This window comes from Acinonyx jubatus, chromosome C1, assembly GCF_027475565.1.
Source record: "Acinonyx jubatus isolate Ajub_Pintada_27869175 chromosome C1, VMU_Ajub_asm_v1.0, whole genome shotgun sequence".
Classification (NCBI taxonomy): Eukaryota; Metazoa; Chordata; class Mammalia; order Carnivora; family Felidae; genus Acinonyx; species Acinonyx jubatus.
The window spans coordinates 74091673-74116356 of NC_069381.1; the positions used below are offsets into that span (position 1 = coordinate 74091673).

At 39.4% G+C, this 24684-nt stretch overlaps 1 protein-coding gene across 1 annotated transcript in view; it reads right to left on the bottom strand.

The window, feature by feature from the left end:
• The window catches only part of GTF2B (general transcription factor IIB), a 50176-nt gene extending 26854 nt beyond the window's left edge, over nucleotides 1-23322 (bottom strand). Inside the window, exons 1-4 of the mRNA XM_015064396.3 lie at nucleotides 22150-23322; nucleotides 20484-20786; nucleotides 5555-5702; nucleotides 550-656 (exon numbers count right to left, since the gene is read on the bottom strand). Coding sequence (XP_014919882.1) covers nucleotides 550-656; nucleotides 5555-5571 — 124 coding nt within the window. The 5' untranslated portion in view covers nucleotides 5572-5702; nucleotides 20484-20786; nucleotides 22150-23322. The remainder of the gene's footprint in view (nucleotides 1-549; nucleotides 657-5554; nucleotides 5703-20483; nucleotides 20787-22149) is intronic.
• Between the last annotated feature and the right edge of the window lie 1362 nt (nucleotides 23323-24684).

A 24684-nucleotide genomic window follows, 5' to 3' on the forward strand; every position in this document is an offset into this window, starting at 1 on the left:
TTGTTCTCATTTTTTAAGAATCTCCTATAAGCAGTATTTTTGACAATAACAATTTTATACTAGAAATTCTTAAGTCATTCTATTTAATGGGATCTATTAACTAAAAGGCCTTGAATGAGACTCAGTACAGCTATACCTTTACTACCCTGAAACAAATCATGTTTAAATATCTAAAAGCCACAAAAGTTGGATTAAATTTATTCATTATTTCATACACACAAGCGTCACCACTACCATCCCCAAACCCCATCAAATAGTTAAGACTAAGGACTCAGGAGACTATGGACTGAGGGCTTTTTCTTCTGGACGGGCTGTCTCAATTTTAAATGTTCCTTCATACCCCACATTATGAAATATATGCATTTGTATAAACAATAAAATATGGTGTCTCTGATTTTACTCTTTTCTAATTCTTTTTGTTTTATAATAAATATGAATTACCTATAGGGAAAAAAATCAAAATGTATTCATTAAAAGACACTTTGGGAAATATACAAAAGCAAAGTACCTAAAATAGTGATTTCAGTTAAAACCATAATAATTGCTCACCTACAACCAGGCCGCATTCTGGACAGATCATATCACCAGCTCTGTAGTCCTCCACTAAAATCGCATCTGGATGGTTTGGACATGTGACTCTTGGAAGAGCATCCAAACTAAATAAAAAAAAAAAAAATTGTTTTTATATCCTCCCAACCAACATAGTAGTGTTCTAGGGGAAAAAAATGAGGGTTCTGAATACTTTTCCAATACTATCCATGTATAATACACTCAAGCGAAATCTTCAAAATAAATATCCCAGTTAGGTAATTTTTAATTCCAGCTAGTCATTAACAGATAGATTCCATTGGAATTGTTTTTTCTAAGAACAGTAACTTATTTGCAGACAGGGAAGGCTTTAAAAACCTAAATGGAAAGCAAGTGTTTTTTTCTCTTCGTACAGGCTACTGAGATTTTTAAAAATCCTGATTAGCATAGAAATGACTAGCTACCATTTATAACCTGTGACATTTACATATAATCATCTGGATTGTGTGACTTATCACTTACTTCTCTGGTCAGAGAATACATTTCAAGTCTTGTTTTTTCCTACTTGCTGGATATTTTAGTAATAGATTTAGAATAGTACACACTGAACCTAATGGGTATGATAAAGGAGGGTGGTAGATATACCTCTGCTGAACTTAAGATCAATGATTTCATTTAGTCCAGAAACTGAGTTTGCTATATCACTCAAGAAATGGTTTCAAAAACTACTTTTTATTCTATTTGTCATAGTACTAATGTGCTTGATCATTTTATTTTGAAAATAAAGCAGTTTGCAGAAGACACACTAATCTTAAAAGACAAAATAAAATCAGTTTTAGAAAGCAACAAAGGGGGCACCAGGCTGGCTCAGTCAGTAGAGCACGTATTTCTGGATCTCAGGGTTGTGAGTTCAAGCTCCACGTTGGGTGTAGAGCTCACTTAAAAAAGTAGTAATAAAATGGGGCACCTTGCTGGTTCAGCTGGTTAGGCATCTGACTCTTTTTTTTTTTTAATGTTTTATTTTATTTTTGAGAGAGAGAGAGACAGAGCACAAGTTGGGGAGACGCAGAGAGAGGGAGACACAGAATCCGAAACAGGCTCCAGGCTCCGAGCTGTCAGCACAGAGCCCAATGCAGGGCTTGAACCCATGAACTGCAAAATCATGACCTGACTTGAAGTCAGACGAGTAACTGACTGAGCCACCCAGGCACCGTGAGGCATCCGATTCTTGATTTGGCTCAGGTTCATGGGATACAGCCCAGTGTAGGGCTCTGTGCTGACAGCATGGAGCCTACTTAGGAGTCTCTCTCTCCCTCTGCCCCTCCCCAGGTAGAGGGTGCTTTCTCTCAGAAAAAATCAATAAACATTTTTTAACAAGATATAAAATAATATAAAAAGCAACAAAAATATTTAACATGGATTTATTAATTATACACAATTATAAATGTTTGGTATCGGGGCACCTGGGTGGCTCCGTTGGTTGAATGACTGTCTTGATGTCGGCTCAGGTCATGATCTCAGAGTCATGGGATCAAACCCCGGGTCGAGCTCTGTGCTGAGTTTGGAGCCTGCTTAAGATTCTCCCTCTCCCCCCCTCAGCTCCTCTATCCGGCTCGTGTGTGCACGCTCGCGCACTCTCTCTCAAAAAGAAAAAAAAAAAACAAAAGAACATGAACTCTGTAGGGGCACCTGTTTGGCTCAGTTGGAAGAATGTGCAACTCTTGATATCAGGTTTGTGAATTCAAGCCCCATGTTGGGTATAGAGATTACTTAAATAAATAAATATTTGGTATTATGCAAAATAAGCCCTCTTTAAACGTTCACTTGAAATACTACAATACAAGGTTATGTTATAGCCATCACAAATATACATTCAGAAGACATCATCAACCATTCTTACAGTAGTAAGTAGGTATTTGTGGTTTTGGATAAATTTCTAATGTCAGCAAACACAAATCGGAAAGTTAACTCTCAACACAGGTGATTCCCACTGAAAAAGTGATAAAATAATCCACGTTCCCAAAATGTATATATTTAAGTTAACCAGAACATGTCCTGGATCTTTTCAGTGGGAAAATGGGGAAATAGAGAACTGGAGATTTGCTTTATAGTCACACTCATTCCATAAATTCCTATTAGGAAAATATTCTAATACATTATAACAAATAAATTAAGAACTTAGTATAAATTATGAAAAACTATGTTGAAATAAAGGAAAATGTTAAAATAACAGTAATTACAAATGGGCAGCCACATGGCACATGTCATACAACTATAAGGACTAATATAGTTTTTGCTATTAAAAAGTAGAATTATCTTCTTGTCTGTAAGTATATAAATGATATGTAAACACCTCAAAAATATGTCAAGAAAAAAAAAAACCAGATATGCTAAGTGAAAAGAGTAAGGTAGGGATTTTATACAAAACTGGACAAAGTATGAATTACAGTTTTTGCAATCACAAAGATGACTCTCAAAATGTTGTTCAAAAGAAACTAGACAGAGAAGAAAATATAAGCCATTTATATAAACCTTAAAGTGGGCAAAACAAATCTATGGAGTTAGAAGTTGGGATGTGGTTATCTTTGGGAAAGGGTAATGACTGAGGGCACAAGGAGGCTTCCAGGGTGCGAGTCGTATTTAATTTCTTGACCTGGGTGGTAGCTATGTGTGTGTGCTCATTTTCCAACTAAACTGTGCACTTAAAATGTGTGTACTAACTTCATGAAAAAAGGTAAAAAGCAAGGTAGTGAACAGTATTTACAACATCCTTTGGGGGAAGAAGAGAGGTTAGCACTACATGCGTATGTTTGTTAAACCTCAGAATCATTAGGAAAACACCAAGAAACTGGTCACAGTGGCTGCTCTGAGGGAGAATGAGATGGCTGAAAGGGAAGAAAAGAAACTGCTTTTCACTTTTCGTCTTGTTTTTGTACTATTTGTGTTACCGATCCAAAATAAAATGAATCATGACAAACTAGTCAACTTTCGATCAGAATACCCACAAGAGTGATGTAAAAGAGGAACCACAAGAGTGGGGTGGTGGGGGAAGTAAGAGAGAGAAACGAAAGGAAAGGAATGGTGTAAACAACCAAACAACGACATTAAAATCATTTAAAGGACCTAAGAAACCACATAAATCCAATCTCACTTTATAGCTATCACTTATTGGGAGTCCACTGTGTGTCTAATGCCATAAATATATCAGCACTCTTCACAGCAACCCTGCAAAATAAGCATATTTCCCTTCCAAAGATTACGATCAGAGAACAATTAGCCTGAAATCACAGACTAAGTAGTGCAGTTTAGACCTGAACTCACATTCGTGCTCTTCTCTGTGAAAACATCAGGCGGTTTCATAACCTAGTAACTGTACATCTTCCTCGGGCGGGGGGGGGGTGGGGAACAAAGCTAAAGGCAGAAATACTAACACTTAACCTTTGTTCTCACTGGTAGAAAAACTTCAGAGACAGACAACTGCAATGACACACATATTTAAAACCTAGACATCTCCAGAAAAAAATTCATTTCAAAGATTATTTTTTAACAAAGGAAGAAGAAAAAACTCACACAAAGCAAAATTCTTTTGGTAAAGAATCTATCACGTGAATTTACTATATTTAATGTTGCAACATTTCTTACAATTCCCTGTCCTATCGTATGGAAAAGCTGTGCCCAAATATCACATTTACCTTTCAGATCTATCGCCACGAGAGAATATAAGTCATATTTAGATGTCTTTGGGAAACTGAAGTTTTCCACTTACCTACAAGGAAGCGTTTCCCAACAGAGCCACACCCAGACAGAATGATTGAGCATTCAATCATAAAATTACAATCAGTAAACAAGAGTGTCAGTGGCTTTAAGAGTTGTTTCCAGGTTGTTTTAGCTAACACTGGCTCCCCAACACCTTTTCTAAAACTACAGTAACATAAAGTAGTAAGTCTTAGCAGTTACACAAAACGGCCTGGACTTCAGCTTACTATTTTGTGATAATGGCTTTCATCAGGAACTCAATTCCACAGAAGATAACAAGTTCAGAAAATTATGCCACAGTTGCCTCTCAGAAGCTACAGAATTTGATACTGTACTTAATTAGAATTTGTACTTAATTTGATACTTTTAATACATTATGAGTTAACTAGGGACCAACTGTGTGATAACAGAAAACAGATAAGAGATTCTACACTTTGAACACTAACCTTGGAAAAGTCAACCTTGGCATGACTCAGTTTACATTTATGCAAAAATACTAATATCTACCTCATAGTGATCATGAGAGATATAATTAGGGTCTACAAGCATTTTTCTGATCACAGGATTAAAGGCTGTCTCTAAGAGCAGTGCAAGCATTTCCTGTAGACAGGAATACATCACATTTTAAAAATATATTAGACAGTGACTTCCCAACATATGCAAGTAATTTTCTGCAAGCAAGATTTTCTTCAGGAGTAAGCAGAAGACATTTGTAGAAAAATAAACCTCTTAGAAGGAAACTTATCAACTCTTGATAAATGCCCTAGCTTCCATTTCAGAAGGCCTCTGGGATGGTAACCAGTTTCCACCAGGCTTACCAATGCTGACGTCCCTAACTTTCTAGCTGTCAGATCGATAGGGGCCTGGGACTAACCCCTTCTCGCCCTTTGGAAAGGATCGCGGGCTGGTTGAGCCACAGCTGGAAAAGCAAGCGTAGGAAAAATTAACAAGAAAAAAGACGGGTTAAAATACCCCCCCAAAAGATGCGAAGCCAGGGCTGGGAACACAGGGGCCCCCACAGGGTTGGTGTCTGGGTGAGAAAACAAATCAGGACTGTGGAGTGGTAACGCAGACGGCTCGGTACCCCCTGCGACACCCCTGACAGCACTGCCGTCTGGAAGTGCCTTTGTCCGGGTCGGCCAGCCAGTCCGCCGCCTCTCCCCGCACCTCCGGGGCGCTCTGCCCGACGCGGCAGCCCCGGCAGCAGCCTAGCAACCCTGGCACTCCCCGCCCGCCCCTCACCTCGCCCGGCTCGGCCGGACATACTAACCGGCTGGTAGACGCCATCTTCACGGCCACTGCGGTCCCAGCTAGAAGCCACAACAAACGCACCAAGAACAGGAAGAGATTGTGGCGACAAGACGCTCGGAGACGGCCTTTTATAGGCGAGTCACCCACGCAGTCGTAACAGGGCGCGGCTACGGGTCGGGAGAAAGGCCAAGAAAAGTGAGATCCTGTACGCCACGTGCTTTGCGTTTTTTTTTTCGTTTCGTATTCTGTTTCTGTGATATGCTATGGTGCTGAGCCAATCGACGAAACTACCCAGGAAAATTCTCAAGGGAACTCAGCAAACGGGGTACACCGGAGGTACCCTCAGCCTGCTGATGTAAAACACAAAGACAACCCGGCCTGCGTGGTGGGGGCAAAGCCCACATTCCCGAGGGCTAACCATCCCCCTCCCAGTGGGGAATCAGTTACTCCAGTTTGAGCGCATTTCTTACTGGCCCAGACGGGTGATTCCACTAAGGAATTTGAAACAAAGAGAGAAATTCACTTAGGTCAGCCAGAACAGGTGTCAATTCAGGCAAGCTGTGACTTCTTAGGCACGTTCCTTCTCCTCTCGGTACAAGGGGTAATAGTATCTGCTTTACATACCCCTTTAGAATTGGCAGGAGATGAAACAAAACCTTGTAAGAACACTCCGCACCCCTGAGACAGGGAGATGTGAGCCCTATCCTAATTTATTTTCACGGCCTTTGCAAATTTGGCTGTTAGCTGAAGTACAGAGAACTTAGTAGAACGTTTGATACCTCAAAAGTTCCTTAGATTTATTAATTAGCCAAACTAACCTCAGAATAGTAATAATAATAACAACACTACCACCAATCTGCTGAAAATAAACCACCCTTGTCCCTGTGGGAATCAGAAGAAAAGGGTGCTCCAGGTTTCTATGGGGATGAGGACTTGGAATATAGTGGCTACTTTGTTCATTTGGACATGGGACTTAAATGCCACTGAGCCCTCGTTGTTTCTTGAAAGATGGGCAAGACTCGCTTTCTTAGAAAGAACAAGGGGTGTAAGAAGCAGAAGTTTAGGAAATGAAATCTGGCTGGAGACAGGATGGTTTTGTTTTGTCTCATTTCCTTCAGTCTTGCTATGTGTAATTCTGTTTTTAAAAACATGACTGTACTTTGGCTGGTGGCGGGGCGGGGGGGTGGGGTGGAGGTGGGGGTTCCCCCTTAATATCTGGAAAAGTTTCAAAAATGTCCTTTCATTTCAGCTGTGCCAAGTGCAACCAGAAAAGGGCTTGGGGGTGCTCCACCCCAAAGGGGCAGGAAGTTTTCATAGGTAGAGAACCTTGACTTGGGAGAGGAAGACGGAGAGGAGGAAGAAGAGGACAACTAGGCACCTCTGGAAGATCAAGAATAAGGACCTACGCAGGCACCTGGGTGGCTCAGTGGTTGAGCGTCCGACTTCGGCTCAGGTGATGATCTCACCGTTCGTGAGTTTGAACCCTGCATCGGACTCTGTGCTGACGATCAGAGCCCAGAGCCTGCTTCGGATTCTGTGTCTCCCTCTGTCTCTCTGTGTCTCTCAAAAATAAATAAATATTAATTAAAAAATTTAGAAAAAAAAGGAAGAAGGACCTACCACCTAATGGTTTATGGTAGGAATTCAGTAATGTTTCCAAAAGGAAGAATCAGAGAAGTTGAAACCCTGGAGCAAGAAAGCTGGGCAACCTGTTAAATTACTCCTACCTCACCTGGAGAGTCTCTTATCTGTCATAACCTAGTTAGGATTTCTTTTATATTAAAATAGAAACCATTTAGGTGAGCCATTCCTTTTTGTTGTTAGTACAGCATTGGCAATTTATACAGCATTTGCATCAACAGTTATCCCATTTCATCTTTGCATCTGATCGTGAGATTAAAAAACAAAACACACACACACACACTCTCTCTCTCTCTCTCTCTCTCTCTCTCTCTCTCACACACAGTTAGGGTTTCATCACATAGGAATTAACGACCCAGACTAGAATTTAACAAAACTTCTGGTTTGTTAATATCATCATTTTTATTTAACTTAAACATGTGAATGAATTAAGTAAGATAATTCACTCAAATCAATTATTTAAATCAACTCATCTTTTTTTTTATTTAAACTTTTTTTTAACTTTATTTATTTATTATTGAGAGAGAGAGAGAGAGCACAAGCCGGGAAGAGGCAGAGAAAGAGGGAGACACAGAATCCGAAGCAGGCCCCAGGCTCCGAGCTGTCAGCATAGAGCCTGACATGGGGCTCAAATCCATAGACCGTGAGATCATGACCTGAGCTGAAGTTAGACACTTAACTGACTGAGCCATCCAGACACCCCAAACTCATCTTTTTTAACTTAAGCATTTATTTTAAACATTCACATCACTTGGTGTGCTATGGTTCTTCTAAAATGTAAAATGCTTTTACATGCCTAATAAATCATTTTTTAAAAGTGCGTGACCCACCTAGAAACATTTTTAAAAACTTTTTTGATGTATAATCACATACTACAGAATTCACCTCTTTAGAAATTAGTGATTTTTAGTAATTTAAAATTTTTATTTTAAGATTTTATTTCTAAGTAATCTTTACACCCAATGTGGGGCTCAAACCCACAGCCCTGAGATCAAGAGTCACATGCTGTACTGACTGAGCCAGCTAAGCACCCCTTTAGTAACTTTACCAAGTTGTGCATACATCCCTACAATCCGGTTTTAGCACATTCCCATCATCCAAATAAAAGCACTCATGACCATGTACAGTCAACGCAAATTCCACTTCCAGCCCCAGGAATCACTAATCTACTCCCTGTCATATAGATTTGCCTTTTCTGGACTTTTCATGTCAATGGAATCATATAATATGTTGTCTGGCTTCTTTTACTTGGCATAATGTTGTAGAGGTTCATTGAATTTATCTTGTGACCTCACTTTTGGAAACATTGATATTTAAGTGTCTGTTATGGTGACATTAGAGAAAATAACATTTTCCTAATGTAAGCAAGGCTTGAAAAATATTCACTTGGAAATTAAATGACATATTCTGCTGGACTAGGAAGAACAGAGGATTCAGTGAAATATATGACCAGACCTGACTTGGACTCTTAGAAATGGGATGAAGCCTCATGCGCCTGATAACTAATGTAATATTATTACTTCCAGAAATGTGCGGGGTTTTTTTAATTGTTCAAAATTTTTATCATGTATGAAGACATTCAAACACACTAAAAATTAGAGCATAATATAATGAATGCTCAGGTGTCTCTCTTCTTGATTAAACGAGTATCAAGATTTTGCTGCATTTGTTTCATGTATCTGTTTCTTCCTTTCTGTCTCCCCTTTTGCTAAAGCATTTTAGGAACAAATCCCACATATCACCTTGACTCACACATATTTTAGCGTACGTGTCTTAAAAATAGCACTATAATACTTACTATATTACCAATGATATCCTTACACACGAAGTTTTCAGTTGGTGATTGTCCTGGGCCTGCTTTGTGGTGGTTTGATTTCACCAGGCAGAAAAGTAAAACCCTGCTGAAGGTGGCAGGGAGCCAGAGAGGGAAAAGGAGGGCCCCACATGGGAAGTGCCAGAACTAAGGTCCTTATGCATCAGGCCATCTGTCAGGTACCTCACATTCGTTAGGTTATCTAATTCTGGGTTGTCATATCAGGCAAGATGTTATTCTCCTTCTAAAGGCTTAGAGAGGTTGAGTGGGTAAAGTGCCCAGGGTCACACAAGAAGTTAGTGGTGGAGGTAGAATTCAAACCAGGAAAACCTGACTCTAAAATTTGTCCCCTTCTATGCATGTCCACTATGTAACTGATACTGCAGGACTATATTTTGGGGCCCAAATTACTGTCCCCTGGGAAATACAGATGCTATTTGTAGAAGCATGCACTATCCTTTTGATTTTTTTTAAGTTTATTTATTTATTTTGAGAGAGAGACAGCAAGCACATGCTCCAGTTGGGGAGGGGCAGAGAGGGAGAGAGAATCCTGAGCAGGCTCCGTACTGTTAGCACCGAGCCCAATGCGGGGCTCAAACCTGCAGACCGAACCGTGAGATCATGACCTGAGCTAAAACCAAGAGTCGGTCGCTCAACCAACTGAGCCACCCAGTCATCCCTATCCTTCTGATTCTTTAATAAAGACATAAAATTTTTCTTTAAATTCAGGTAGAAGTAGTAATAAAAGTTAATAATCATGATATTAATGATAGTCACATACAGGAGCACCTGGGTAGCTCAGTCTAATGAGTGTCTGACTCTTGATTTCGGTTCAGGTCTCACAGTTTGTGGGATGGAGCCCCGTGTCAGGCTCCGTGATGATAGCGTGGAGGCTGCTTGGGATTCTCTCTCCCTCTCTCTTTCTCTCTCAAAAATAAATAAATAAACATTAAAAAAAAATAAAGTTAAGGGTGCCTGAGTGGCTCAGCTGATTGAGCGTCCGACTTTGGCTCGGGTCATGATCTCACAGTTTGTGAATTTGAGCCCCGTGTCAGACTCTATGCTGACAGCTCAGAGCCTAGAGCCTGTTTCAGATTCTGTTTCCCTCTCTCTCTGCCCCTCCTCCACTCACACTCTGTCTCTCTCTTTCTCTCAAAAAAAGAATAAACATTTAAAAAAATGTACCACTGAGGGTGGCTCAGTCAGTTAAGCCTCTGACTTCAGCTCAGGTCATATCGCAGTTCATGAGTTCCAGCCCCGCATCAAGCTCTGTGCTGACAGCTGGGAACCTGGAGCCTGCTTCGGATTCTGTGTCTCACTCCCTCTCCCTGCCCCTTCCCTGCTCATGCTCTTTCTGTCTCTCAAAAATGAATAAACGTTAAAAAAAATTTCTTTTGAAAAAAAAATAAAGGTAGAACCAAGGCTTACTTGGTTTATTATTTAAAAACAGTAACCTACACTCACAGAGTGCTTATTATGTGCCAGGTACTATTTTAAGGATTTGTGTATATTAATTCACTTAATCTTTCCAACAAAGCTATAAGTTGGATACTGTTCCTGTCCCCATTTTATAGATAGGGAAATTTGAGGCACAGGATGGTTAAGAATGGCCTGAAAACACAAGGCTAGTAAATGGCAGAGCTGGGATTGGAACCCTGGCAATTTGCATCAGAGTCCACACGGTATGCCTCCTAATAGAAACCCAATGTACAGAAATTCAATTTACAGACTTGGAGATCAGGGAATAGATTCAACAAGCAGTGTACCTGCAGCAACCGTGTGGGCTCTTTGTATGGGGCAGCTGTGCTCTAAAATATTCTGATCAGCTGTCTGCATAAGATTACTTGTGTTTGTCAGACCATGTGCTGCCTGCACTGAAATGTGCCTGGCTCATGTCCCATTGCTAAATGTACTTGTGTACGTGATCCTGAATTTAACTTTTCCATTTGTTTGTTGATTTATGTGACATCTTTTAGGCCCCAGTATTGGCAGCTTGTCCTCCATTTGAGAATAAATCTCGCTTTTCACTGAGAAAAGCCAGCAGCTACTCCACAGGCTAGGAAGTAGAATTTAGGCTTAAAACATTAATAATCTGTAAGCAGATGATATTAACTGTCAGTTATCTCCTTACACAATCAGGAACAAAGATTGTTAGAAATTAGTTCACTTTTTAATTCAATATTCAGTGGGTACTCTTCTCTTAAACTTCTAAAATACTCTGATAAAAGGAAAACAAAACAAAACAACTCTGAAAGGTTCAATTAGGGGTGCCTGGGTGGCTCAGTCGGTTGAGCATCCAACTTCAGCTCAGGTCATGATCTCATGGTCTGTGAATTCAAGCCCCGCGTCGGGCTCTGTGCTGACAGCTCGGAGCCCAGAGCCTGCTTCTGATTCTGTCTCCCTTTCTCTCTGCCCCTCCCCCGCTCATGCTCTGTCTCTCTCTCTCTCTCTTTCTCTCTCTCTGTCAAAAATAAATAAACATTTAAAAAAATAAAAAGTTTGATTAATAGCTTGTCACTATTAAAATTAATATTTTCCAAAAAGATATAATTTGGCATTAAGTATGTGACAGCAAAAGTTATGCTGCACTGTTTAGTGCTGTTTTATTCTGTCTTAAAACTAATATTTTTCCCAAAATACCAACTTCCTCATTTTCTAATAAAAAATATGAGGACATTAAATGATCTACATGATTATAATTTCCTAAAAATGTTTTTAAGCATATTTATTTTAGTGTACATAAGATTTACCTTTAGGGACACCTGGATGGCTCAGTTGGTTAAGCGTCTGACTTTGGCTCAAGTCATGATCCCATGGTTCACGAGTTCAAGCCCCACAAACAGGCTCTGTGCTGACAGCTCAGAGCCTGGAGCCCGCCTCAGATTCTGTGTCTCCCTCTCTCTGCCCCTCCTCCACTTGTGCTCTGTCTCTCTCTCTCTCTCTCTCAAAAATAAATAAACGTTAAAAAAATTTTTTTTAGATCATTTAGCTTTAAAATTCTGTTAATGGTTTTCAAGTGACTTGATGAACTATTGGGGGAAAATGAGAACGTGGACATGTTCATATTCATGTGACCCGTTACTTGACACTTTCTTAAAGACTAAGTTTTTTTTTTTTTAATTTTTTTATGTTTATTTTTGAGAGAGAGACAGAATGCAAGCGGGTTAGGGGCAGAGAGAGGGAGGCACAGAATCCAAAGCGGGCTCCAGGCTCCGAGCTGTCAGCACAGAGCCTGACGCGGGGCTTGAACTTACAAGCTGTGAGATCATGACCTGAGCCGAAGTCGGACGTTCAACAGACTGAGCCACCCAGGCGCCCCAAGACTAAGTTTTAGTATTAGATATTGTTTCCATGAAAATCATGTGCTAAAAACCTTACTGTATAAAATAAGTACCTATTTCCAAATAATCTCATATGATTTGAATATTAAATGAAAACTCTGAAAGTGTTAATTATAAAGGATGACCATGTAATGAGAATATAAAATTGCTTCTCTCATTACTAGCATGTGTTGCTCACTAGTATAAATCAATACAACCTTTTAGAAAGCAATTTGGCAATACTCCAAGAATATTAAAACCTCTTGTGCCAGCAATCCCTCTTCTGAGAACCAAAGTAAGGAAATAATCTAAAATATGGGATACTATGTTTGTAAAGATGTCCATTGCAGCATTATTTATAATAATATAACACTGGAAGAAAGATAAATGCTAAAAATAGGAAAGTTGGAGCTTTGGTAATAATGCTCTAAAACAGGAAGCAACCTCTGCCTTTGAAATAGGGGAATGATGTACAGAAGGTCCTTAAGTCTTAGTGCAATGTAAGTAGTAAAACCAATGCATGTACCAGGGATCTGTTCTAAGCAATGCTTTACCACAGCTGATTCTGCTATTTCAGGTGCTTGAAAGGAAATTGCAGTGAGCTCACTGAGGGCTGAAGCATAATTTTCCTTGGACCTTTGTGACTAATCCTTTGCACACAGAAGACACCCAATAAATGTTGGTTTGTATGGGTTGTTGGTTGAATAAAAGAAATAATATATTTAAAATATCATTATTCTGACTGTTCTTCACAATAATTAGACCAAATTACTGAGGCTCACCAAAAGAGCTTTCTGAATTATAGCTTTCCCTTTTTCTGCATCCTTCATGCTTTCTCTCTTCTACAAAATTGTCCATTATACCTGTTCGCTCTTGCTATTTTCTGACCTTTCCTACCTAGTATTCTTACTCTTTCACATTAATGAGATGAACGGACCCTGCCCCACACTTGTGAAGTAAGGCATTTGCCACACACTGTTCTACCACTGATCTTAGTCAAAACGGGTAGTCTGCTCACGGACTCATGTTCTGACATCAAGAGTCTCTGCTCTCATTACTGGTATTACTATTATCTGAGTATTAGCAGTGCACCCACTGCTAAACCAAGTCATGTAATGAGTGTGACAGTAAGATAAGTAATTCTCAAATAGAACTTAATAGAGCTGATATTCGGTACACCATCACTTATATAGAATACTTTTACTGCAAGTGGATTTTTTCAAGTTAAAGAAAAACCAAAGTAAATTTGGACGCAGCTTTTTAATTAAAACGACAAAGCCCTAATTGGTTAGCCATCTTCCACTGTTCTAACGACCTTATTCTATGGCTTTTGCATCAAGATGCAGTATAAAACCTGCCATCACAAACCCGTGCCACTTTTTGCATTCCTCTATTCTGACCACCCAGGCTAACTTTGTAGCCTCTCATCAAATGCTCGTTTCTAGCAGGTCTGTGGATTATCATCTTTACCCTTTCGGTTAAGTTACACTCTTGCTGTAGTCTTCCATTATTGTTTATTTTGCAAATGAGGTATTGGTTATACCTTTCTGCTTTCTTTTCTGTTATGTATGAAAGCTAGTGTTTTAAAAAAAAAAGATTTCTCAGAAATCCAAGGTCATTAGTTTGATTTTACAATAGAAATCCTGAGGGGCGCCTGGGTGGCTCAGTCAGTTGGGCGGCCGACTTTGGCGCAGGTCATGATCTCGCGGTCCGTGGGTTCGGGCCCCGTGTCGGGCTCTGTGCTGACCCGCTCAGAGCCTGGAGCCTGTTTCGGATTCTGTGTCTCCCTCTCTCTCTGACCCTTCCCCGTTCATGCTCTGTCTCTCTCTGTCTCAAAAATAAATAAACGTTAAAAAAAAAAAAAAAAGAAATCCTGAGAATTTCCCACCAAACTAAATGGTCACAAATCTCTACATATAAAATAACTAGATTTGTTTGATTCTTTCAGATTCTCACGAAATTGTTCCAGAGTAACATATTAGCTACACTTTAATGAGAATTAAAGTTAAGTTAGTAAGAATTTAGTTATGGCTTGCCTTCAAACTACTAAACTACACTATGATGGCTCATACCTTCAAGGACTTTTATTTGGAACTCAAAAGTATTTGGATCTATTAATGGAAATTAAAGATTATGTGACTTCTTAAGATCAGTTATCAGCACTGCAGACAGCTACTCCCATTTCCTGAATAAAAGTCTCTGCCTGAAAACAGCACCAGGGGGCGCCATACCACACTGACGGTCGTTCAGTCCTTCAGACAGCCCAAACTCCCTCCTGCCTTAGCACTTTGGCCAAAAGATGACAATGTTTACAGCTCAGGTGACACAACTATGTTGCAACTGTGTAAGCACTGGGCCTGCCAGGTTTGAAATCATGTAATATTTTAAATAAATTTATAATTTGGGAAGTTAAAATTATTTAAAATTCTGAGCACAAGAAAAACTGTTAAAAATTTTATATGTTCCAATATCTAATTTGCACAATTCAAACTCATGCAAATGAACCCATACTGTACCCTGGCATATTAATTCATTGATGTACTTTTGTTTTATTTGCACAAACATATAATATTCACTAGTCTATTCATTTTTTTTTCAAGTAACAGAAATGAACTTCATTTTTTGACTGTATACATAATTTATTTAACTACACCATCAGTAATGGAGGAATTGGTTATTTCCAGTTATTTGGTATTATAAACAATGCTGTCATGAACACTCTTGTTCATATGTATAGACAAATGTTTACATGTCAAAAGAGCATAGATACCAGGGCACCTGGGTCGCTCAGTGGGTTAAGCATCTGACTTCAGCTCAGGTCATGATCTCCCGGTTCAATGGTTTGAGCCCCACGCTGAGCTTTGTGCTGACAGCTCAGAGCCTGGAGCCTGCTTCGGATTCTGTCTCCCTCTCTCTCTGTCCCTCCCTGGCTCACACTCTGTCTCTCTCAAAAAATAAATATTTAAAAAAATTTTTTAAAAAGAACATAAATACCTAGCAATAGAATCAGGGCATCAAGAGTCATGCTCAAAACATTTTGATAGATATTGTGAAATTGCCTTCCAGAAATGTTGCACTGATTTAAGTGCTTATTTCCCCATGTTTGGAGAGCAGGGGCTGAGATATCCTTTCAATATGATTTTAGAAAAGCAGAGCCTGATTAGAAATATTTATTGCCAGGCAAAAGGGAGATGGATGTAATTTTAAGCTTTTATGTATGCATTTGTGCATGTGTGTGCGTTTGCATGTGTATATATGTACTACTGGCTTAAAAATGCTTGCAGACCACTAATTGAATCTAATTATCTTGGAGCTAGGAGCCAAGCACAACTTTGAGTCCTACATCTTGGGATTGGGCTTCCAGAGACCAGGCAGAATCCCATTAGTGATTAGCTGGATCCCTCAGCACAGATGACTCGGGAGTCAGGAAGAAGACTCTGAGACATGCTAATCATATCAGCAGTTTTAGGAACAATCTTTGGCACTTCAAAAATCATTCATAAGAGAAGAACAAGGGCTAAAGAGAGAGCCAGTGGTTAAAGACAAAACAACAACAAAGAACCAATGTTGTTCTGAGTGCCAAATTCCATCTGCAGAAATTCAAATTTTTGTTGAGTGCCTACAACATGCCAGACTCTGCTTTAGGTGCTGGAGATACAGCAGTGAACAGACCATTAAAATCCCTGGTCTCATGGAATAGGTATTAGGAGAGGACATGGATGGTAAATTAAATAAGAGAGACATATTGTAAGTTCCATGGTGCTAAGTGCCAAGGAGAAAAATAAGTCAGGAAAAGGGGATGGAGGGAGGCAGGGTTTACAATTTTGAAGGTGGGTCAGATAAATTCCCCTGAAGTGACATTTAAATAAAGATCTGAGGTAGCCAGGTGAACACTGGGGGTAAGTATTCCAGGAAGAGGGAACCTCAGGTGCAAAGGACCTGATCTGGGGACACCTGGCTGGCCCAGAGCATGCGACTCTTGATCTCAAGATTATGAGTTCGAGCCCATGTTGGGTGGAGAGATTACTTAAATGCCAAATTAAAAAAAAAAAAAAAAAAAAGATCTAATCTGGAGCCACACCTGTGATCAGGGATTCTCAAGGAGTGCCTCGAGGGAAGGGAAGAGTTGTAGGAGATGAGATTACAGAAGAGCAGGATCAGGTCATGCAGGAGCTGGAAGGTCAGAATGATTTTGGTTTTTACTCTGAGGTGAGATGAAATGGCCTTGAGGGGTTTGCACCAGAGAAATTTCATGAGCTGACTTTCTTTTAAAATGGTCTGCTACTTCCTGGGCACCTGGGTGGCTCAGTCAGTTAAACATCTGACTCTCGATTTTGGCTCAGGTCATGATCTCACTGTTCGTGGGTTTGAGCCCCACGTCGGGCTTGGCTCTGACTGCATGGAGCCTGCTTGGGATTTTCTCTCTTGCTCTCTCTCTGTCTCTCTCAAAATAAATAAACAAAATTAAAAAATTAAATGGTTACTTCCCAGGCTAGGGTCTTACCAGGAGAAGGGCATTCCAGAGAGAAGACATTTTAGAAAACTGGTGAACTATTTTCATGAGTTTTGTACTTTCATGCATGTATTGGCCAGCAGGATGCTTCAAGAATAATTACAAAAGTGATGTCATAAGTCACCTCAGAAATTTACACAGTTGTAGAATAATGGAGTTGTGTTAGAAGATACAGTTGTAAGGTTTCAGCTAAAACAGGATGTTTATACTTTTAAAGGCTAACTAATGAGAGGGATAAAAGAGTTTGTGAAAATAATGCTTCAGACAGGGCAACCACACTCAGTGACAAAAGGACAAAATTATTATTCATCTTTTTTAACCATGAGATTTTGCTACAAATGAAAAGTTTTACATATTGTAAGAAAAAAATGCTGTACCTAAATGTAAAAGAAAGTAGCAGCTGTGCAATATGATGAAGTTAATATTGATTAGGAAATCCAATTATTTCTAGAATTTATTCTGCTATATCCCAAGATAGCTGTTTGTCAGCAGGTGAACTTCCCATTTAATTGGCATGATTGAGTAATTAGATGTATTCTCAGAGCAGCAATAAAATGAAATTCTCATGGCTCAAGAACATGGTTGAGGTTTTTGTTTTGTTTTGTTTCACCCGTGGGTTTATCCAACTGAGACTGAGGAGACTCCTTGCTTTATTTGGGAATAATTTTTGGTTTAAATATTTGGTAATTATGTAGTTGTATAATTGTTTTCATCATAAGAATGAGGGGAAAAATTCACAAATTTGACAAAGATTTGTGATTATTTGCCTTTCTCTCATACTTAATCCTTCAGGCCTTCATCATCTTTTCCTGCAGGAGCAGGAGCCTTCTGATCACATAGACCTTCACTCTCATGCCAGTTGCTGCATGAATGCAATATGGCGGTGTTGCCTCCAGACCTTACTTCTACATTCAAGAGAGGAAGAAGGTGGAAGGGTGAAGAGCACAGAAAAGACAAAAAGTCTAAGGATGACTTTGCCTTTATCTTTTTCCACAAAGGGAAGCTCTTCTCAGGTAGTTTTGATTAGTTGTAAGAGAAGCTGAGAAATGGGAAATTTTGGCTTTTTAGCCTCTATATAGAAGTGATCAAAGGATAAGAATATAATTGGCTTTTGGTTAGCCAAATCATAATGTTTTCCATATTCCCTCCCTCTCTTCCATAAAAATCTGCTGAAATTTATCATTGTTCACTGTGCAAAGTCCACATCTCTTACTATCATATGGTATGATATCACCGAATGACTTCTCACCTAACTTTGGGAATTCATAGACAACTTTTCTTATTTTTGCTAATCCACCTGGGTTAGTCAGAATTCTCCAGAGAAACAGACCAACGGACATGTATATATACACAGAGATTTATTATTATTTTTTAATTGGCACACATGATTATGGATGCTGGCAAATCCAAAATCTGCAGGGTGGGTCTGCAGGCTGGAGACCCACACAGATGATGTGGCAGTTCAGGTCTGAAGTCTGTCTGCTGGCAGAATTCCCTCTTGCTCAGGGGAGGTCAGTCTTTTGTTCTCAGGCCTACAACTGATTGGATGAAGCCCACCCATATCATGGAGGGCAATTTGCTTTACTCAAGGTCCACTGATTTAAATGTTAATCTCATCTAAAACCACCCTTATAGAAACATCCAGAATAATGTTTGATCACCTATCTGGGAACCATGGCCCAGCCAAGTTGGCACATAAAATTAAGCAATTATACCACCTAAATTAAGCATGAACATCAGGAAATGACATATGCTTAAAAAACTCATTAAAAAAAAAAAAAAAAAAACCTCTCATGATCAGAGAGGAAAAAAAACTCATTTAGAAATCAAAATGAGGGGCACCTGGGTGGCTCAGTTGATTGAACATCTGAGTCTTGATTTCAGCTCAGGTCATGATCCCTGGACCATGGATCAAGCCCTGCTTCATGCTCTGCACTGAGTCTGGAGACTGCTTACGTTTCTCCCTCTCCCCCTTTGCCCCTCTCCCCCACTCACTCGCTCTCTAAGGTAAAAGAAGCAGAAGCAGCAGCAGAAGCAGCAGCAGGAGGAGGAGGTGGAGAAGGAGGAGAAGCAGAAGAAAAAGGAGGAGGAAGACATGGAGAAGGATAAGAAGGAGAAAAGAGAAGAAGGAGAAAATTGAAAAGAGTTTAGCATTACCAGACCTGTGAGTTGGAAAAAATGACCAGGAAAGATGAGGCTAGGGAGGTGAGAGAGACCATATCATGCAGGGCATTGCAGGGTCCTGATGAGGACAGTAGCCCTTATGTTAAGAGTGATGAAGGGTGGGGGCACCTGGGTGGCTCATTCGGTTAAGTGTCCGACTTTGGCTCATGTCATGATCTCGTGGTCTGTGAGTTTGAGCCCTGCATCAGGCTCTGTGCTGACAGCTCAGAGCCTGGAGCCTGCTTCAGATTCTGTGTCTCCCTCTCCCTCTCTTTCTCTCTTTCAAAAAATAAACATTTAAAAATTTTTTTAAAAAGTGAAGAGTGATTAAAGAGTTCTTAGTCACTTAAGATGGTTGCTCATTCATTTCCCCTCTTCTTCATTCTGTCCCTTGTGTCAACCAATGTAGTTTGTGTTGAATTGACCTTGGATTGGCCTGAGTATTTAGGACGTCCAATCCTCTTGGCATAGCTTGTAGCTCAGGGGTGGACAAATATGACACAGTATGACCAATGCTGGAGTTTCAGAGAAAGTACCCCCCCCCCCCTTTTTTTTTTTTTTTTTTTTTTTGCTGGATTGGCTAGTGTGACCATATGATACTTAGAAACTGCTACAGCCAACTTGCTATCACAGGATGTGGCAACCTGAATATAAAGCTGACTCAGAGAGGACAGAATTGCAAGATAGAGCTTGGTAACAGATTATAATCTGTGTCCTGGATCAAGCTGTAACTGAAACTAGACTACTCCTAAGATGTTCAGCTAAGACAGAAAATTCCTTTTTATTTGATTTAAACCCATACGGGCTAGAATTTCTGTAACTTGTAACATGCATATGCTTACCTAATATATGTGACATGATCACATTTGCATTTTAGAGAGCTCATTTGGTCTACAAGGATAATGGATTGCCAAGGGCAAGTCAGGGAGAACTGTTAGGAAATTGACTGGTAATCTACTTGAGATAACATTGGCCTGTACTAGAGGGGTGGCAGCTGGGGGCAGAGAGGTGATGGATTTAAGAGATATTTAGGATAATACATAGAGGAAGTGGGATGTGAAGAGAAAAGTTAAGAATGATTTCTAGGTTCGCTGACTTGAGCAACTGGATTGGTGAGGAGACCAGACTGGGTATAGGGTTTGCCTGTGAAAAATCCATACAAGATGACAAATGGGGTGTTGGGTATATGGGTCTGAAATTCAACAGAAAGGACTAGGTTGGAGATACCAATTTGGGCATCACCAGCACATAAAGAGTAAATGAAGTTAGTGAGAAAGTCAAATATCAATATTTAAGGAACAGGTAAAGAAGACTGAGAAGGAGCAGCTAGGGAGGTGGGAGGCTATTCATGGATGTGCAATGTTGCAGGAGCAAGAAAGGATAGGAGTTAAGAAGGCCAGAGTGGTCTGCAGTGGTAAATACTAAGAGCTAAAGCCAGATGGGGCTAAGATGTTTCCTTCAAATCTAGAACATGAATGGAGATCTTTAGAGAACTCACCAGAGTATTGGGTATGGAATCCAGACTGCAGAGGGCTGAAGGTAGGTGGTGTGGGTGTGTCACAGTGGAGTCATCAAATGAAAAAACTTTCAGAAGTTATTCCACTTTGCAGTAAAATTTTGTAAAACTCGTGAGCTAAGTTATCGGTCTTCTTCTTGTTGCTAATACTGACATACTTGGTGCTCCTCTCCACTCTCAAGTCTAAATGCCATCAATATGCAACAGCCTCTCAGATGTGTGTTATGTCCAGCATCTTCCCTAAACTCCAAGCAGACTCTCCAGCTGCTTACCCAACATCTCCATCTGAAAGTGGAATAAGCATCTCAAAGTCAATGTGTTCACAACTGACCTCCTGACCTTCCCCCAAATCTGTTCCTCCGGAACCTTCTTGACCTCAATCCTTCCAGTTGCTCAGGGAAGAAAGAGGACTCTTTTTTTTTTTTTTTTTTTTTTTTAACATTCCAAGTAAATATGTAAGCAATTCTTACTTAGAAGTTAAACATATAGGAGTTACTTCCCAAAATCACAGCTGGATTGAAAGAGTATCTGGAAAATGTGGCCATGTCTTTTTATAGAAGTCTACCACATTATAAGTCTACTGGAAATCCAAAGGGATCTGCCTTTGTGGAATTTGAAACAAAAGAACAAGCAGCAAAATACTGAGGTAGATCCAGAACTTATAAAGAAAAGCAAGGAAAAATTGAAGTGTTTTATATAGTGACCAACTTTTTTTTTTTTTTACTGATTTTATTTCAGTTTCTGAACAACCTACCAGAGGAAGCACCAAGAAAACCTGGTTTATTTCCTGAGACTATAAAAAAATAAGCTCATTCGTGCCCTTATAGTGGTTGGCACATTATTTAACATTAAAATGCACGTAGATGTCGTTGAAGTGAAATAAAAACTAATCATAGCATTGTTACAGAAGAACAGAAAAAGAAGTTATAGAAAAAAGAAAAAGCAGAAAGGCAGAATGAAGAAGGAAGACAATATCCAGATCAAAAAGAGCCAATGGGCACAAGCAAGGGGACCATCTGTAAAATGAGAAGATCCAGGGCCACATCTGAGGGCTCTGAAGTACAGATTATTAAACCCTAAAAGCCACTCTCAAAGGAAAAGAAAAAAAAAATGGGAAAAAGCTGAAATATCCAGTTTACCTTCAGTCAGAAAAGGGAAGAGGAAGGGAAGTAGCTCTGAAGATGCAGAACACCTAAATCCCAGATGGAAAGTAAAGTAAAAGTGGCTCAGAAAGACAACATTGAAAAAGATGCTTCAGAAGTTTCCAAAGAAAGCATAGGTATTTACATAGGTTAGGATTAGACAAATAAGGTTTTCTAATTTCACTTATGCCTCACAGTGCTGCAGTACACATTATTTTATCATGTTAAAAATTAAGTATAGATAGAACCCTGATTCTCTGGATTAAACCATTGTCCTTACACTATGTTACTTCTCTGACCTCACACTTGCTACTTTGTCCCTTGCTTATTACATCTAGCCATACCAGACTCTTGGTACTCATCAAACATGCTGAGTACACCTTCCTGTCAAAGTGCCTTTGTACTGGCTATTCCTTCTGGCTAGAGTATTCTTTCCCAAGATCTCCACAAGGTTCCCTCCCTCCCCTCCTCTAAGTCTGTCTCCATGTCCCCTCCATGAGACCTACCTGGCTAAGTGTTTAACACCTCAGTTTGCTTCATAACACTCTCATTCTCCTCTATCTTGCTCTGCTTCTCTTTTGTTCAAACAATTTCCATGTATAAGTTTAACATTCGGTAAGATCGCAGGATACAAAATCAATGTACAGAAATCCACTGCATTTCTATACTAATAATAAAACAACAGAAAGAGAAATTAAGAAAGCAACCTCATTTGCAATTGCACCAAAAAGGATAAAAAAATCTAGCAATAAACTTAAACAAGGAGGAAAAAGACCTCTACTCTGAAAACTATAAAACACTGATGAAAAAAACTGAAGATGACACAAACAAACGGAAAGGTATACCATGCTCATGGATTGGAAGAACAAATATCATTAAAATGTCCATACTACCTAAGGCAATCTACAGATTTAATGCAATCCCTATCAAAATACCAACAGCATTTTTCACAGTACTGGAACAAATAATCCTAAAATTTGTATGGAACCACAAGAGACCCCCAAAAGCCAAAACAATCTTGAAATAGGAAAACAAAGCTGGAGTATTGCAATTTCAGATTTCAAGTTATACTACAGAACTATAGTAATCAAAACAGTATGGTACTGGCACAAAAATAGACACACGCATCAATGGAACAGGATAGAAAGCCAAGAAACAAACCTATGATTATATGGCCAATTAATCTTCAACAAAAAAGGCAAGACTATGCCATGGGAAAAAGGCAGTTTCTTCAACAAATGGTGCTGGGAAAACTGGACAGCTATATGCAAAAGAATGAAACCGGACCACTTTCTTCTACCATACACAAAAATAAACTCACGATGGATTAAATAACCTAAATGTGAGACTTGAAAGCATAAAAAATCCTAGAAGAGAGCACAGAGAGTAATTTCTCTGACAGCGACCATAGCAATATTTTTCTAGATAGGTCTCCTGAGACAAGGGAGATAAAAGCAAAAATAAACTACCAAGATTACATCAAAATAGGTTCTGCACAGCAAAGGAAACGATCAACCAAACTAAAAGAACCTCCTGAATGGGAGATGTTTGCAAATGACATATCTAGTAAGAGTTAGAATCTAAAATATATCAAGAACTTATAAAACTGAACACCCAGGGGTGCCTGGGTCACTCGGTTGGTTGAGCATCCAACTCTTGGTTTCGGCTCAGGTCATGATCACAGGGTTGTGTGATCAAGCCCGGCATTGGGCTCCACACACAGCGTGGAGATTCTCTCTCTCTTCCTCTGCCTCTGCCTTTCCCCCGCTCATGCACTCTGTCTAAAATAAAACTCAATATCCAAAAATCAGATAATCCAGTTAAAAAATGGGCAGAAAACATAAAGCCATTTTTCTAAAGAAGACATACAGATAGCCAACAGACATGAAAAGATGCTCAACATCACTCATTATCAGAGAAATGCAAATCAAAACCACATTTGAGATATCACCTCACATCTGTTAGAATGGCTAAAGTAAAACACAAGAAACAAGTGTTGGTGAGGATGTGGAACAAAAGGAAACTTTGTGCATTGTTGGTGGGAATGCAAACTGGTGCAGCCACTGTGGAAAACAGTATGGAGATTCCTCAAAAAAATTAAAAACAGAACTACCCCACAATCCAGAAATCACACTACTGGGTGTTTACCCAAAGAATACAAAAACACTAATTCAAACAGATAATATAATTATTGCAGCATTATTTACAATAGCCAAATTTTGAAAGCAGCCCAAGTATCCATCAATTGATGAGTGGATAAAGATGTGGTATATACATACAACGGAATGTTATTCAGCCACAAAAAAGAATGAAATCTTGCCATTTGCAACATGGATGGAGCTAGAGAATATAATGCTAGGCGAAATAAGTAAAAAACAAATACCATATGATTTCATCATATATGAAATTTAAGAAACAGAACAAATGAACAAATGGAAAGAAAAAGGGAGACAAACCAATTAAGAGACTCTTAACTATAGAGAACAAACTGATGGTTACCAGAGGGGAGGTCAGTGGTGGGATGGGTGAAATAGGGATTAAAGAGTACACTTATCATCATGAGCACTGAGTAACGTATAAAATTGTTGAATCACTATTTTGTATACCTGAAACTAATATAGCTTGTATGTTAACTATACTGAAATTTAGACAAAAAACTTAATAACATAAAAAAGTTTAACATTCAGTATATTTCATTATGTTTATGAATTATTCTCACACCCCTGGCCAGAAGGAAAGCCCTGGAAGGCAGGGATTTTTGTTTATGTGTTCAGTGTAAGTGCCTATAATAGTGTCTGGTACATAGCATGAGTTCAGTGAACTCCTGTATTTGATCTGGTGGGTTTTTTTCAATGAGTATTTGTTAAAGGAACAAAAAAGGAAGGAAGGGAAGAGGGAGGAAGGAAAGATGGAAGGAAGAAATTTTGCCCTGAAGAGGAAGAGGTAATAGGGTAGTAGATAGCATCAGGGAGTTTTCTTTAAAAAAAAAAAAAAAATTTAATGTTTGTTTATTTTTGAGACCGAGACAGAGCATGAACGGG